At 40.2% G+C, this 12,006-nt stretch overlaps 1 protein-coding gene across 3 annotated transcripts; it reads right to left on the bottom strand.

Annotated features, from left to right (window-relative positions):
* Window positions 1–793: 793 nt before the first annotated feature.
* On the bottom strand, window positions 794–9,809 carry LOC128698765 (uncharacterized). Of its 3 annotated transcripts, none has more exons than XM_053791132.2 (2): window positions 9,783–9,809; window positions 794–3,487 (listed from the first exon to the last, which is right to left on the bottom strand). In XM_053791132.2, exon 2 carries the CDS (start codon window positions 3,481–3,483, stop codon window positions 2,083–2,085), a length of 1,401 nt encoding a protein of 466 aa, XP_053647107.1. In that variant the 5' UTR covers window positions 3,484–3,487; window positions 9,783–9,809; the 3' UTR covers window positions 794–2,082. The 3 variants fall into 3 exon arrangements, with proteins under 3 accessions (XP_053647107.1, XP_053647105.1, XP_053647106.1); XM_053791130.2 differs by lacking the exon at window positions 9,783–9,809 and adding an exon at window positions 7,644–7,835; XM_053791131.2 differs by lacking the exon at window positions 9,783–9,809 and adding an exon at window positions 7,116–7,310.
* Window positions 9,810–12,006: the final 2,197 nt, after the last annotated feature.

Genomic DNA, 12,006 nt, shown 5'->3' with positions numbered 1-12,006 from the left:
TCAGGTCATTATTGTAGCTACAGTGAGAAAGGTTGGAGGAATGGGTAAAGGAGGTTTTGAATGTGTGGGGCATGGATATCCAGCAGGCATGTTGGACAGGAGTAAATGGAGGCATGTGGTTTATATGACTTGATGTGCTGTTGGAGTATCGGCAAAGTAACATGTAGGGATTCATGGAAACTAGTTATCTGGACTTTGAGTCCTAGAGGTGGGAATTACAGTGTCTGTATTCTGAATGAGGGGTGGGGATATTTACAGTTCGGAGGGGTATCTGAACTGTTGTATTGGCATGCCTTTGGCAAGACAGTGGTGGAGTAAGTGATGGCAAGTGTTTCTTCTTTTTAGGGGTTACCCTACCTCAGTGAGAGATGGCTGATGTGTTATTTTTTCAATAATGTAATAAGTCAGATGACTTCTTCATTGGCTCCTCAAGTGTCAATGATGTAGAAATGGAGATGTACTGTTAATGGTCCTATGGCTGGGCCTTCCCTCAAGGGAGGTTCCTTAACACTGGTGAGGGGCTCTTGATTCAAGGAATTAGACTTTACTTCCCCTTCCTTGTAGCAAACTTGATTGCCTTTCATTCCCAGGGCACTGTATGACCCTTATGGGTTTAGTGCTTCCACATAATTAAAAAATGTATGGCTGGGGCCATTAGCAATAGGCAAATTAGAAAAACATACACCATACTGTATGCTATATTTTTTTTAGTTCTTCCATATATAATTATGTAGCCAACAATTTTACACACTTCATGTATGCTTATGAAGCTGGTGGACATAAAAAACAAGAACATGATTAGAATTTATTGGATAATCGGTATACAAAATATCTAGGAATTAATATGGACAGCAATATTATATAACACTGGCCCCTCATGAGAGGGTCTTTAATGCTGGTGAGGAGTTCCTAATCCAAAGAATTGGACTTGCCCTCTCCTTCCTTATGGTTAACCTAATTGCCTCCCATCTCCATTCTGGCACTGTATGACCCCTTCAGGCTGATTGTGCCCCCTGAATAAAATAGTACTACTAATAATAAACAACTGGAATTACACAGATTACCATATTCCTTTGGTGAAATAATCAATAAAGCATGTTAAAAGTACAAGCTTCACAGCTTTTGCTTACAAAAGTCTGTTTCAAAATATTTACCCAGAACTAGAGAAGCATTTTACTTTTCCTGTTATACCCTTTAAGTGGGTGCCTTTAACCAAAGAATTGAAGCTATCCTTCCCTTCCTTACATTAAACTTAATTACCTGTATTACCTCTATGAATTTAGTGGTTCCCATAAATATAATACTCATACTGTTATACAAAAAAAGCTGTATTGATCTATACTCTTCCAGCATACCAAGCATACAAACATTTTTTTTTTTCTTTTAATACACTGGCCATTTCCAACTGAGGCAAGGTGGCCCCAAAAAAGAAGAAACATTTCCACTATCACTCACTCCATCACTGTCTTGCCAGGGAGCTGCTGATACTGCAGTTCAACACAGTAAATATCCTCACCCTCCTTCAGAGTCCAGGGTAACTCGTTTCCTTGAATCCCTTCATAAATGCTACTTTGCTAACACTCCAACAGCACATTGTCATAAAAACCACTTTCCTTTACTCACTCCTATCTAACACGCTCTCACATCCTAGCTGGATATCTAAGCCCCTTGCACACAAAACAACCTTTATCCCTTTCCTAGGATGACCCCTACCTCGCCTTCCCTCCACTACAGATTTATATGCTCTCTTAAGTTGTCCTACCTTGTTCCATCTTAAAAAGGTACTAATGCAACAAAACTATAGTTATAAGTTTAAATAAGGGGGGTAATTATATTACTCCTAAGTACAGTGCCTAGAAGTATTACAGGTATTTCTAACCCTTATTGTAATTAAATCAAACTATACAGAAACCACAATTAAAAAGTTGTATTAATTTATCTTAAATGCATAGTGTACTGAAAAGTCATTTTGACAATGTTGGTAGTGTACGTATTAAAATTTTCATGAATATTTCCTAGTGTTTTGGGTGCTGGTGAATTGGTTAATGTTAGGCTGAAATCTTATCACAGAATACACAATAATTACTGGTTAATTATCCACTTCCTGTACAAAAGGGACTTCTCTAATTTATCTACAAATTTTTTGTATGTGGGAAGATGAACTCTATCATCATGATTATCAGTAGAGGCACAATCTGAATATTCATGAACAATTACTGTAGCAGCAGATATATGTTGACTAACTGGGGGACTACCACCAGCAATACCAAATGATGACGCTGTCAAAAAATGAGGCCGTAAGACGGCCACTCCCATTTCCTTCATGCGGCCCACTGTGCGTACTTGTTGTGATAAAAGTAAAGTGCCTTTTCTCATGTGTTCCATATCGAGGCATACTTTCTGAGTAGTTAAGTGAAATTCCGCTACATCCCGATAATGATGGTTGCCACCCTTGAGGGCCAGAAGGGTTTCCTGCAGGGTGGCTTTGAGCTCAAGCATAACGTATTGATCTAAATCTAAAATCAGAACATTTTCTTGGGTGTCCTTATGTCGATAAATACAATCAAGCTCAATAATTCTCTTTACTATAGGTCTAGTAAGCTTAAAATTCTGAGATGAACTAAACAGCTTTTCTTCATATTCAAAACCTATTTCATCACTATACTTGTCCAGTAATTTTCTAGCCAAAGGTGTAAGAACTAGACCATAAATAGAGAATTTATCTACACCAATTATGTTATAAAATGAGATAAATTCAATAACTTTAAGAGTAGCAACAGGACTCTCAACAGGTAGAACGCATACTGCAGACTTGTTGATGACGCTCTTCAAACTATCACTCTCGTGTATAAAGACAGGTTGTGATGGTTCTGAAGAGCCTACTTTGAACTGTATCATGTATGGTGTTTTGCTTAGCATGAGTTTCTTACTATCAGCTGTACATAAAATATATAGAACACCTATATCCTCTTCAACGGTGGTCTGCCCATGGGCCCTTTCTGATGCAAATTCAACACTGCAGGTACCAGGGACAGGTGCGTCTTCTGACTCGAACCAGATCAAACAGCTAAGGTCTTCTGGAGTTTCAGTAGATTTGCGTACAGCTGCAATAGTCCTGATCTGAGGTTCACCAATGCCATTTTGCTCATCCCAAAATGAAGAGTAGACTGCAAGATCTGATGTAACTTGCACCCAATCTGTGGGAGGTGTGGATACTTTGTGATGGGTATTGTATCCACATTGAGGTCTGATGACTTCCCCTTTTGATGGGGCCTCCCCAAATGTGTCCAGATATTCAAGAGTGTACCGTAATCTTTCATATTCATGTTTATAAAACAAAAAGGCAACAAGACTAACAATGGTTATGATGGTAAGAGCAAGTTGCTGGTATTTACGCATTGTTCCATCAACCTGGCGAGGACTGGTGGGATCATGTAGAGGATGGTACTGGATACCCTTTGGTTTATCACTGAGATTCTGCATCCATCTGTGGAAGAAAATTATACTCTTAGAATTACTGATACATAAGTTTTACAGTGTACTGTACTACATGTTTTCAGAGTGTTGCTACCACTACATGTATACTGTACACTAGATAGATCAGCAAATATTTTTGTATCCATAGTGTCAGCACAGTCAGCTCAAAACTAAAATGTATGAGCACTAGGCAAGGGTGAGACATAGGAATAAGATTTTATTAAGAGTATTATAATACACATCATGAACCTTATACATACACGGTGGATTTAGAACACTTTTTTGTGTTGTTAGGTAAGACACATATGCAACAGTTAGACAACTTTATTCCGAAACGTTTCGCCTACACAGTAGGCTTCTTCAGTCGAATACAGAAAGTAGGCAGGAACAGTAGAGATGTGAAGACGATGTAATAAGTCCATCACCCTTGAAGTCGTAGATGGACTGATTACATCGTCTTCACATCTCTACTGTTCCTGCCTACTTTCTGTATTCGACTGAAGAAGCCTACTGTGTAGACGAAACGTTTTGGAGTAAAGTTGTCTAACTGTTGCATATGTGTCTTACCTAACAACCTGTCGGTATTGTATACCATTTTGATGTTCAACACTTTTTTGGGCGAAATTTTGGTCCGGATTTTGTACCTCCATCCGGAAATTGTACGTATCAGATGTGTCAAAATGATAAAGATGCCGCCAATGATTCTGTTACAGAGTTTGGGGAATTTGTGGAGGCTGAGGGTTTTGTTCCCCAACAGGCCTGTTTTGGAAGAAAATGCCTAACAGGACCTATATTACACAAGAGAAGGCATTACTAGGACACAAGCTAATGAAGGATAGGTTAACTCTCTTGTTCTGTGCCAATGCAATGAGGATTGCAAATTGAAGCCTCTACTGATCTACCACTCTGAAAATCTGAGGGCCTCTAAAAAACATAATGTGCAGAAAACTCAGTTACCTGTGATGTGGAGGTCAAACAGCAAGGCTTGGGTAACCAGAGAATATTTCAGCGAATGGTTTAATGTTGTGTTTGGGCCAAGTGTAAAAAGTTATTTAAAGGAGAAAAGCCTGCCTCTGAAGGCCCTCCTCATAATGGACAATGCTCCAGCACACCCTCCAAGCTTGCAGGACTATGTGCTGCCAGAGTTTGACTTCATCACTAAAGTTTCTCCACCCCTAACACGACTCCTCTCATTCAGCCCGTGGATCAGCAGGTCATCAGTAATTTCAAGAAAACTCTACACTAAAAGGTGCTTTGAAGTGACCTCTGACACAGAGTTAACCCTGAGAGAGTTTTGGAAAGATCACTACTATTGCCCATTGCATAACTCTCATTGACAAAGCCTGGCAGGAAGCTTCATATAGAACAATGAACTCTGCTTGGAGGAATTTGTGGCCAGAAGCAGTGGCTAAAAGGGACTTTGAGGGCTTTGAGGCTGTGTCTATAGTGAAGGATATTGTCTTTCTGGGCAGGTCCATGGATCTGGATGAGTGATGGTGATGTGAAGGAGTTAGTGGAGGGGCACAGGGAAGAGCTGACCACTGAGGAGCTGCAGGAACTTGAGGAGGAGGAGCACAAGACTAAGATGGATGAACTCTCTTCAGGTTCAGAACAGGAGATAGAGGAAGCCCCTACTTCGTTAATCAAGGAAATTTTTGCCAAATAGATGGACGTCAAAAACTTTGCAGAGAAGTACCACCCTAACATAGCCCAAACAAGCTGTAATAGCATTCTCTGGAATGACCAGACAATATCACATTTCCGAAACATCCTGAGGAGAAGGCAGAAGCAAAGTTCTTTGGACAGATTTTTAGTAAAAGTCAAACCTGGTGAGCTTCAACCAGATCCAAATAGGCAAAAAGAGACAGAAAAGAGAAAAGGACTCTCCTTCCAAACAATAACATTTCCTCCTCCCCCCGATCTCAGCACTAACCTAGTAGGCACTCGACTCTTTTCAGCAAAGTAAAGTGAGGATAAATCTGCATTTATTTCATCTGATTCTTTTATATTTATGTATGTATTTTAGTATTAAGCAGTGTTTAAATTACATATTTTAGTATTAAGCAATTTAAATTATTTTATGCAATCTCATCAATGTATAATATGCCAATAACAATAGGATTTTTTCATGGGAACAGATTAATTGTATATGTCCTGTTCGGTACAAGTCCAAGGTCCTGGAACGGATTAAGGACATATACCGAGGTACCACTGTATTTACATTATTTCTTATAGGAAATATTAATTCGGTTTTCGTATGTTTCGGATTTAGACCAACCTTCTGGAATGGATTAAGTATGAAAACCAGAGTTCCACTGTATGTTATTTATTACCAATCTGGGACATATTTGTTATTTTTAATAATGTTTCACTATTGAACATTGCCTATTCATCCATTATTTTATTATAAACCCCTCAAGGGAGGGCCCTTGATGCTGGTAAGGGGCTCTTGTTCCAATAAATTGGACCTGTGCTCCAATTCCCTGAACAGTCTGAATGCCTTCCATTCCTCCAAACAATGTATGACCCTTGTGGGTTTAGCATTCCCCCATTATACAATAATGAAATATATTCTCCCTTTCTCTAGCTTCTACAAGGGATGCTCCTTGATGTAGGTGAAGAGCTCTTGAGTCAAGGGATTGTACCTTAGATAAGATAAGATAGACAGTACTTTATTTCAGCATAATACAATGTTTGTACAGAGGTGAATGACATTTAGGTGTGCATATAGAAAGCCCCTTAAAAAGAAGAGCATTTTGAGCATACTTAAGACTAACTTAAGATTAATAAGACAATGACAAATTTAGTGGTTTCATATATACAGTCTCTTAGGTGATTGTAAATATAAATTTTGGAGTTACAGTAAATACAAAAGAATTGAATATCTTATTAGTACAGCACGTGCTATATATATGGCTTTTATCAAGTTTATTTGTTTAAAGAATTACATATTATATTAACATAAAGGGTTGAGAGGATTACAGATATTAAGAATAAGATTATATTGTTTTACACATGTTTGCGACACATATTGGATATTTAGTTTTCACATATTTAGCTGATGTTGGGATACTTTAATAAGTTTATTTAGGCACAGATACACATAATTATGTACAATTATCATATATAGTGTAAATTATCTAGGATAACCCAGAAAAGTCAGACAAAGTGACTTAACTGCCTTGTATGGGTTTACCGCTTCCTCCTATATATAATACTTTATTTTAATTAGGAGGAAGCATTAAACCTATAGGGGATCATATAATGCCTGGGGAATGTGAGGCGATCAAGTTCAGTCCAACAGTGGGGATAAATCTAGTTCCCTGAATCAAGAGACCATCACCAGCATCAAGACAACTTTCAAGGCTTGAATATAATTACAAAGTGCTGTTTGATGTCAGTGTTACATTTAATAATCTTTTTAATGTTTATTATTATTTTTATTGGTATTATGCTTATTATTATTAATTATGAAGGCACCTGATGTCCATGTTCAGCTAGCAGCACGTTAAGAGACCATACAATAAGTGTCAGGGGCCTGAGGCTGTTCAACTGCCTCCCAGTATACATAAGGGGGATTACCAATAGACCTCTGGCAGTCTTCAAGCTGGCACTGGACAAGCACCTAAAGTCGGTACCTGACCAGCCGGGCTGTGGCTTGTACGTTGGATTGCGTGCAGCCAGCAGTAACAGCCTGGTTGATCAGGCTCTGATCCACCAGGAGGCCTGGTCACAGACCGGGCCGCGGGGGCGTTGACCCCCGGAATTCTCCAGGTAAACTCCAGGTGTTAGTCTACTGGTGTGGGTCGCATCCTGGGACAAAATTAACTAAATTTGCCCGAAATGTTCCATATAACCAGGTACTTTCTTTATAGTAGTAGTCATTGATGTCAACTATGGTCTGTATAAGTTGTATCATGTACTTTTAGAAATAATTATTATTATCATTATTATTATTATCATTATTATTATTATATATATCTATTATTATTGTATATTGTATCATTATTATTATACATTATATATATCATTATTATTATTATTATTTTATTAAAATCAAGTGCTAAATCTATGTTAGTGATACACTGCTGCATCTTTTAATGAAACAACGCTTAAAATATGTTAGCCAGTGTGTTAAGAGTAATTACATGAGAACTAAGTCTCACCTCCCAGTGCACTAGTATGTGTGTGTTATGAGCGAGGTTTTTTCTCCAGTGTGGGTACAGATTATTTCAAGGTTTCTCCCGAGGTTTACAATATATACAACGTGTCACAACAGCTGCTGGTAATGAAGGCACTGTTTTTTCCCCTCCTTGTTGGGGGTTTATAGGGCCGTCACAGCTTACGCTATATTTAGGGGTTTATAGGGCCGTCACAGCTTACGCTGTATTTAGGGGTTTATAGGGCCGTCACAGCTTACGCTTGACCACGGTGCTCTCAACAGTGTCGACAACCTGTCCCAAGATGAGCTTCTCCAAAGTCAAGGTAAATCCATCCAGGGGTACGATCAATGACTCCACCAAGCTTGCCCTTGCCATGGCAATCAGGGGTCTACAGGTCAAGATTAATACCATCCTTTCACTTCAAGAAGCCTTCATTATTGTCTGTGAAGACGATGTTGAGGCTGAAAAACTACTGACCTCCTCTGCTTTGTCCACTCTGTCAGACCGTGGCTTCAAAGTCAGGTCCTCTCCTGCTTTACGGGCTAAGAGGACTGTCTTCTTGAAGAGACTTGACAAACTGATTACCATACAACCTGTTGAAGACCTAAAGACTTCCATAGAAGAACAAAATCCCTGGGCTACAGTTGAAAGCATCACCAAGATTCCTACTACCTCCTCCATGCTGAAAAATCACTTTTACTGATGTGACAATGGCTGCCCAAGCTATGGCTGAAGGCCTGGCCATATACTATTCATTAACTATATCATATTACTCAGTGCTGGAGTTGCTACTCTTACCTACACTACAAAAGGCTGCCCCACAAAAGACAGAAAGTTCTGCTCTACCTGAAAGTCTGAAGGCCACGATTCCAAGACTTGTACTTCCACTGCCCCACTTAAGTGTCTCAACTGCAAAAACAATCACCATACTCTCGCTGCAAAGTGCCCCAATCGTCGAGAAATTCTGAAAAAAAAACCAGGAAGCAGAACAGAAGAAGACACTTTCCAAGTCACCTACTTATGCTGCCATCACCAAACTCCAGGCTGACACTACAAAACTTTTAAAAGCTATCCAACCCTCCACCACTACTCCATTAGCTTATGAACCTACGAAAATTCATTACTGTATGCTATATGCACACATGCATAATATGTAGTTACCAGGCTCCTTCACCACTGTTATTAACTAGCTCTTCCGATTGAACAACATGCCAAACTTTACATTCCCAGACTCTCCATCATCTGCCGACATCATCAAGCTCACCAAAGAATTAGGCAACATCACAACACCTGAAATTCCATCTCCAAGAAACAACCAGTCAGCGACTTCCAACATTACGACCTCTGTGGACCAATCACCTGAGTCTTCCACCTCTTCTGCACTACTAACGTACCACCTACTTCATCTCCGGCTCAGCCACCAAAAGCCAAGAAAGCTAAGACACTTCCTCCTGAAAATCCACATCAAGATACTCGAAGACCTGAAGAAATGGAAGAAACAATATTTAGACCAACTGAACCCCTCACCTACTATACATATAACTCTCACACCCCGTCGCTATATGCACCTCAGGTCATCTATTTCATGCACAATGGTAGTATCAAGTACACTGTTGCTCCTGGATGCGATCCCCACATTGAAACTGCCCTAATTGCAGACTTAGAAAAAGACAGCAAAAGTCTCCTCAAACTTTATCAAAACCTGCTTTCAAAAGACTTCAAAATGGCTCTACGACAGGAACAAAAAACTAACAAAACGCAGATATGAAGAATGTTATCCACCAGTCAACGCTGATCCTGTCTCCTCTGTGCATACTTAACGACCAATCATACTGAAGTATGCCTTGTTTGCAATCGTGTCATTACGATTTCGTGAGTCATGCCTTCCTCTCCACCCCGCTTCCCACCGATCTCCAGCAACCAATCGCCGACCAGATCTACAGATCAACCACCATGATGCAGCCTGCACAGCTTACCCCCCGTCGTCCACATCCTTAGCCAAGTCCTGATCTCTCCAGCTCTATCCCACGATCGCCTCAGCTGCTGAGTTAAGCCCTGGCTATTTCTACAACTAAGAACACTCCTTTCCAGCGCTATTCTTCGTCTGTCCTGTCTTCCCCGCTCATCCCATTGGGACCTTACCTGAATTTGTTCGTTCGTTCGTTCGTACGCTGTATTTAGTGGTTTATAGGGCCGTTACAGCTTACGCTGTATTTAGGGGTTTATAGGGCCGTCACAGCTTATGCTGTATTTAGGGGTTTATAGGGCCGTCACAGCTTACGCTGTATTGAGCTCTTTTACCAATTTCGGGGGAAGAAATAGTTCCCAGGATAGAGTAGGAATTTGGGAAGGAAACCTAAGATAACTTGAGTTCACTTTGGAAACACAAACTACTAATAACACAGTATTCTTAATTAAATCAGGTAGACCCCACCCCTAAACCCCCGCTGAGCCAGACGCCCACACTCCACTGAGTCAGCAAGGACCCCAAGTGGAAATAAGTCAATTTGACTTGTTTTTGGGTTATCCTAGGTAATATACACATATGCTGCTATATATGATAATTTATGTAACTGTATTTATGTGTAGTTGTACCTGAATGAACTTACTTAACACCGGCTGCTAGAAGAAGCCGTAAGTAAGTTTATTTAGGCACAGGTACACATGAGTATGATTATCATACGTAGTGTAAATTACCTATGATAACCCCAAAAGGTCAGATAAAGTGACTTATTTCCATTGGAGGTCATTGTAACATATTATTTTGATCTTAACGTTGAAACAGCTAAGTAACTCAACTGTGTGAAAATCAGTTACAGTGAAAGGAGACACAATAGGAATTAAGTAAACTGAGTTATTTACATTAACATTAAAGATAGGATCAGATTACATTACTAGGTACACGAGTGTTAGCTACACAATAGACTGCATTTTATTAGTTACTTCAGACCCTGGTGTATTTTGTTATATTGGTTTCCATGCGATAGCTAGAGAATGCCTCTTCTTTGGCTCATGGTAGATCAACGTCTAATCAACCAGGCTGTTACTGCTGGCCGTATGCAACCCGACGAACCACAGCCCGGCTGGTCAGGTACTGACTTTAGGTGCCTGTCCAGTGCCTTCTTGAAGACAGACAGGGATCTATTAGTAATCCCCATACGTAAGTTTATTCAGGTATACACAAATATAGTTACCTAGATTATCATACACAGCAGTATATGTGTAAAAAACCTAGGATAACCCACTGAGGTAGTCCCATAGCTCGATCGCCAGCGCACTGAGCTCACACACTGAGGTCCGGGGTTCGAAACTCCTCCGGTACAGCTAAAGAACTTTAGTTTAATATGTTTATTATGCAGCCCATACCCGTCCTGTGGGCGGTAGTCAAAAGATTACAGAGGTACATAATGGGTCCAAGGACTGGACTCCAAAGTTTTTGATAGCTGAATAAGTTACAAAGGTAATGAACTAGATCTGGTCACAATCATGACCAAATTACAAAGGTAATGAGCTCCAGGTAGAGCTGGTCACAATGATGATAGCTTACAAAGGTAATGAATCATAAACACATCTATACACGGTTACAATCATGAACAAATTACAGAGTAATAAGCAGTTAACAAACATTGTAGGGAATTCATCCATTGCCCCAACAACAGACGTTGCTAGGTGCCTGTCCCTCCTCGGCAGGACAGCCAGACAGCCATTGCAAACAGCATCAGGTTGCGCCAGGATCTGCTGCTTGCAGGAGCACCATCGACCCTCCCTAAGAGGTCAGCGACTCCGCTATCAGCCCGAGGGAGAGCTGCCTAGGGGACGTGTCAATGTCCTGGTGGACGCCAAGTTGGAAAATATTAGGGACGTCTTTCCATAAGACACTTGCTGTCCCTGTCCCTGTTCACTCATCAGTAAAATGGGTACCTGGATGTTAGTCGACTGGTGTGGGCTGCATCCTGTGACAAAACTGACCTAATTTGCCCGAAATGCTCAGCATAACAAGAGGCTTTCTATATAGTAGTATGGCATTGATGTCAGCTTGTCCAGTATACCATGTACACTTGTAGCAAATAAAGATATTATTATTATTATTATTATTATTATTATTATTACTATTATTATTATTATTATATATGGTTATCAGTTACGAGGTTTTATGCGCATTTTGCACCTACTATAGAGTATATTAAACTTTATTTCTATAAAAAAATGTTTTCATTTGGCGCAGAAAGTGATAATATGGCAGACCAGAGGCCTAGCTTCTCCCTACGAGCCCCGTGAGGAAGGGGACTGTGGCTAGGCCTGGGGACACTTGGTCCCAAAGATGAGGGGGTACTTGTACCTCCTCCCATGAGAGACTTAGGTCTCG

This window comes from Cherax quadricarinatus, chromosome 59 (assembly GCF_038502225.1).
Source record: "Cherax quadricarinatus isolate ZL_2023a chromosome 59, ASM3850222v1, whole genome shotgun sequence".
NCBI classification, from domain to species: Eukaryota; Metazoa; Arthropoda; class Malacostraca; order Decapoda; family Parastacidae; genus Cherax; species Cherax quadricarinatus.
This window is presented reverse-complemented; position numbering and strand designations above follow the sequence as displayed.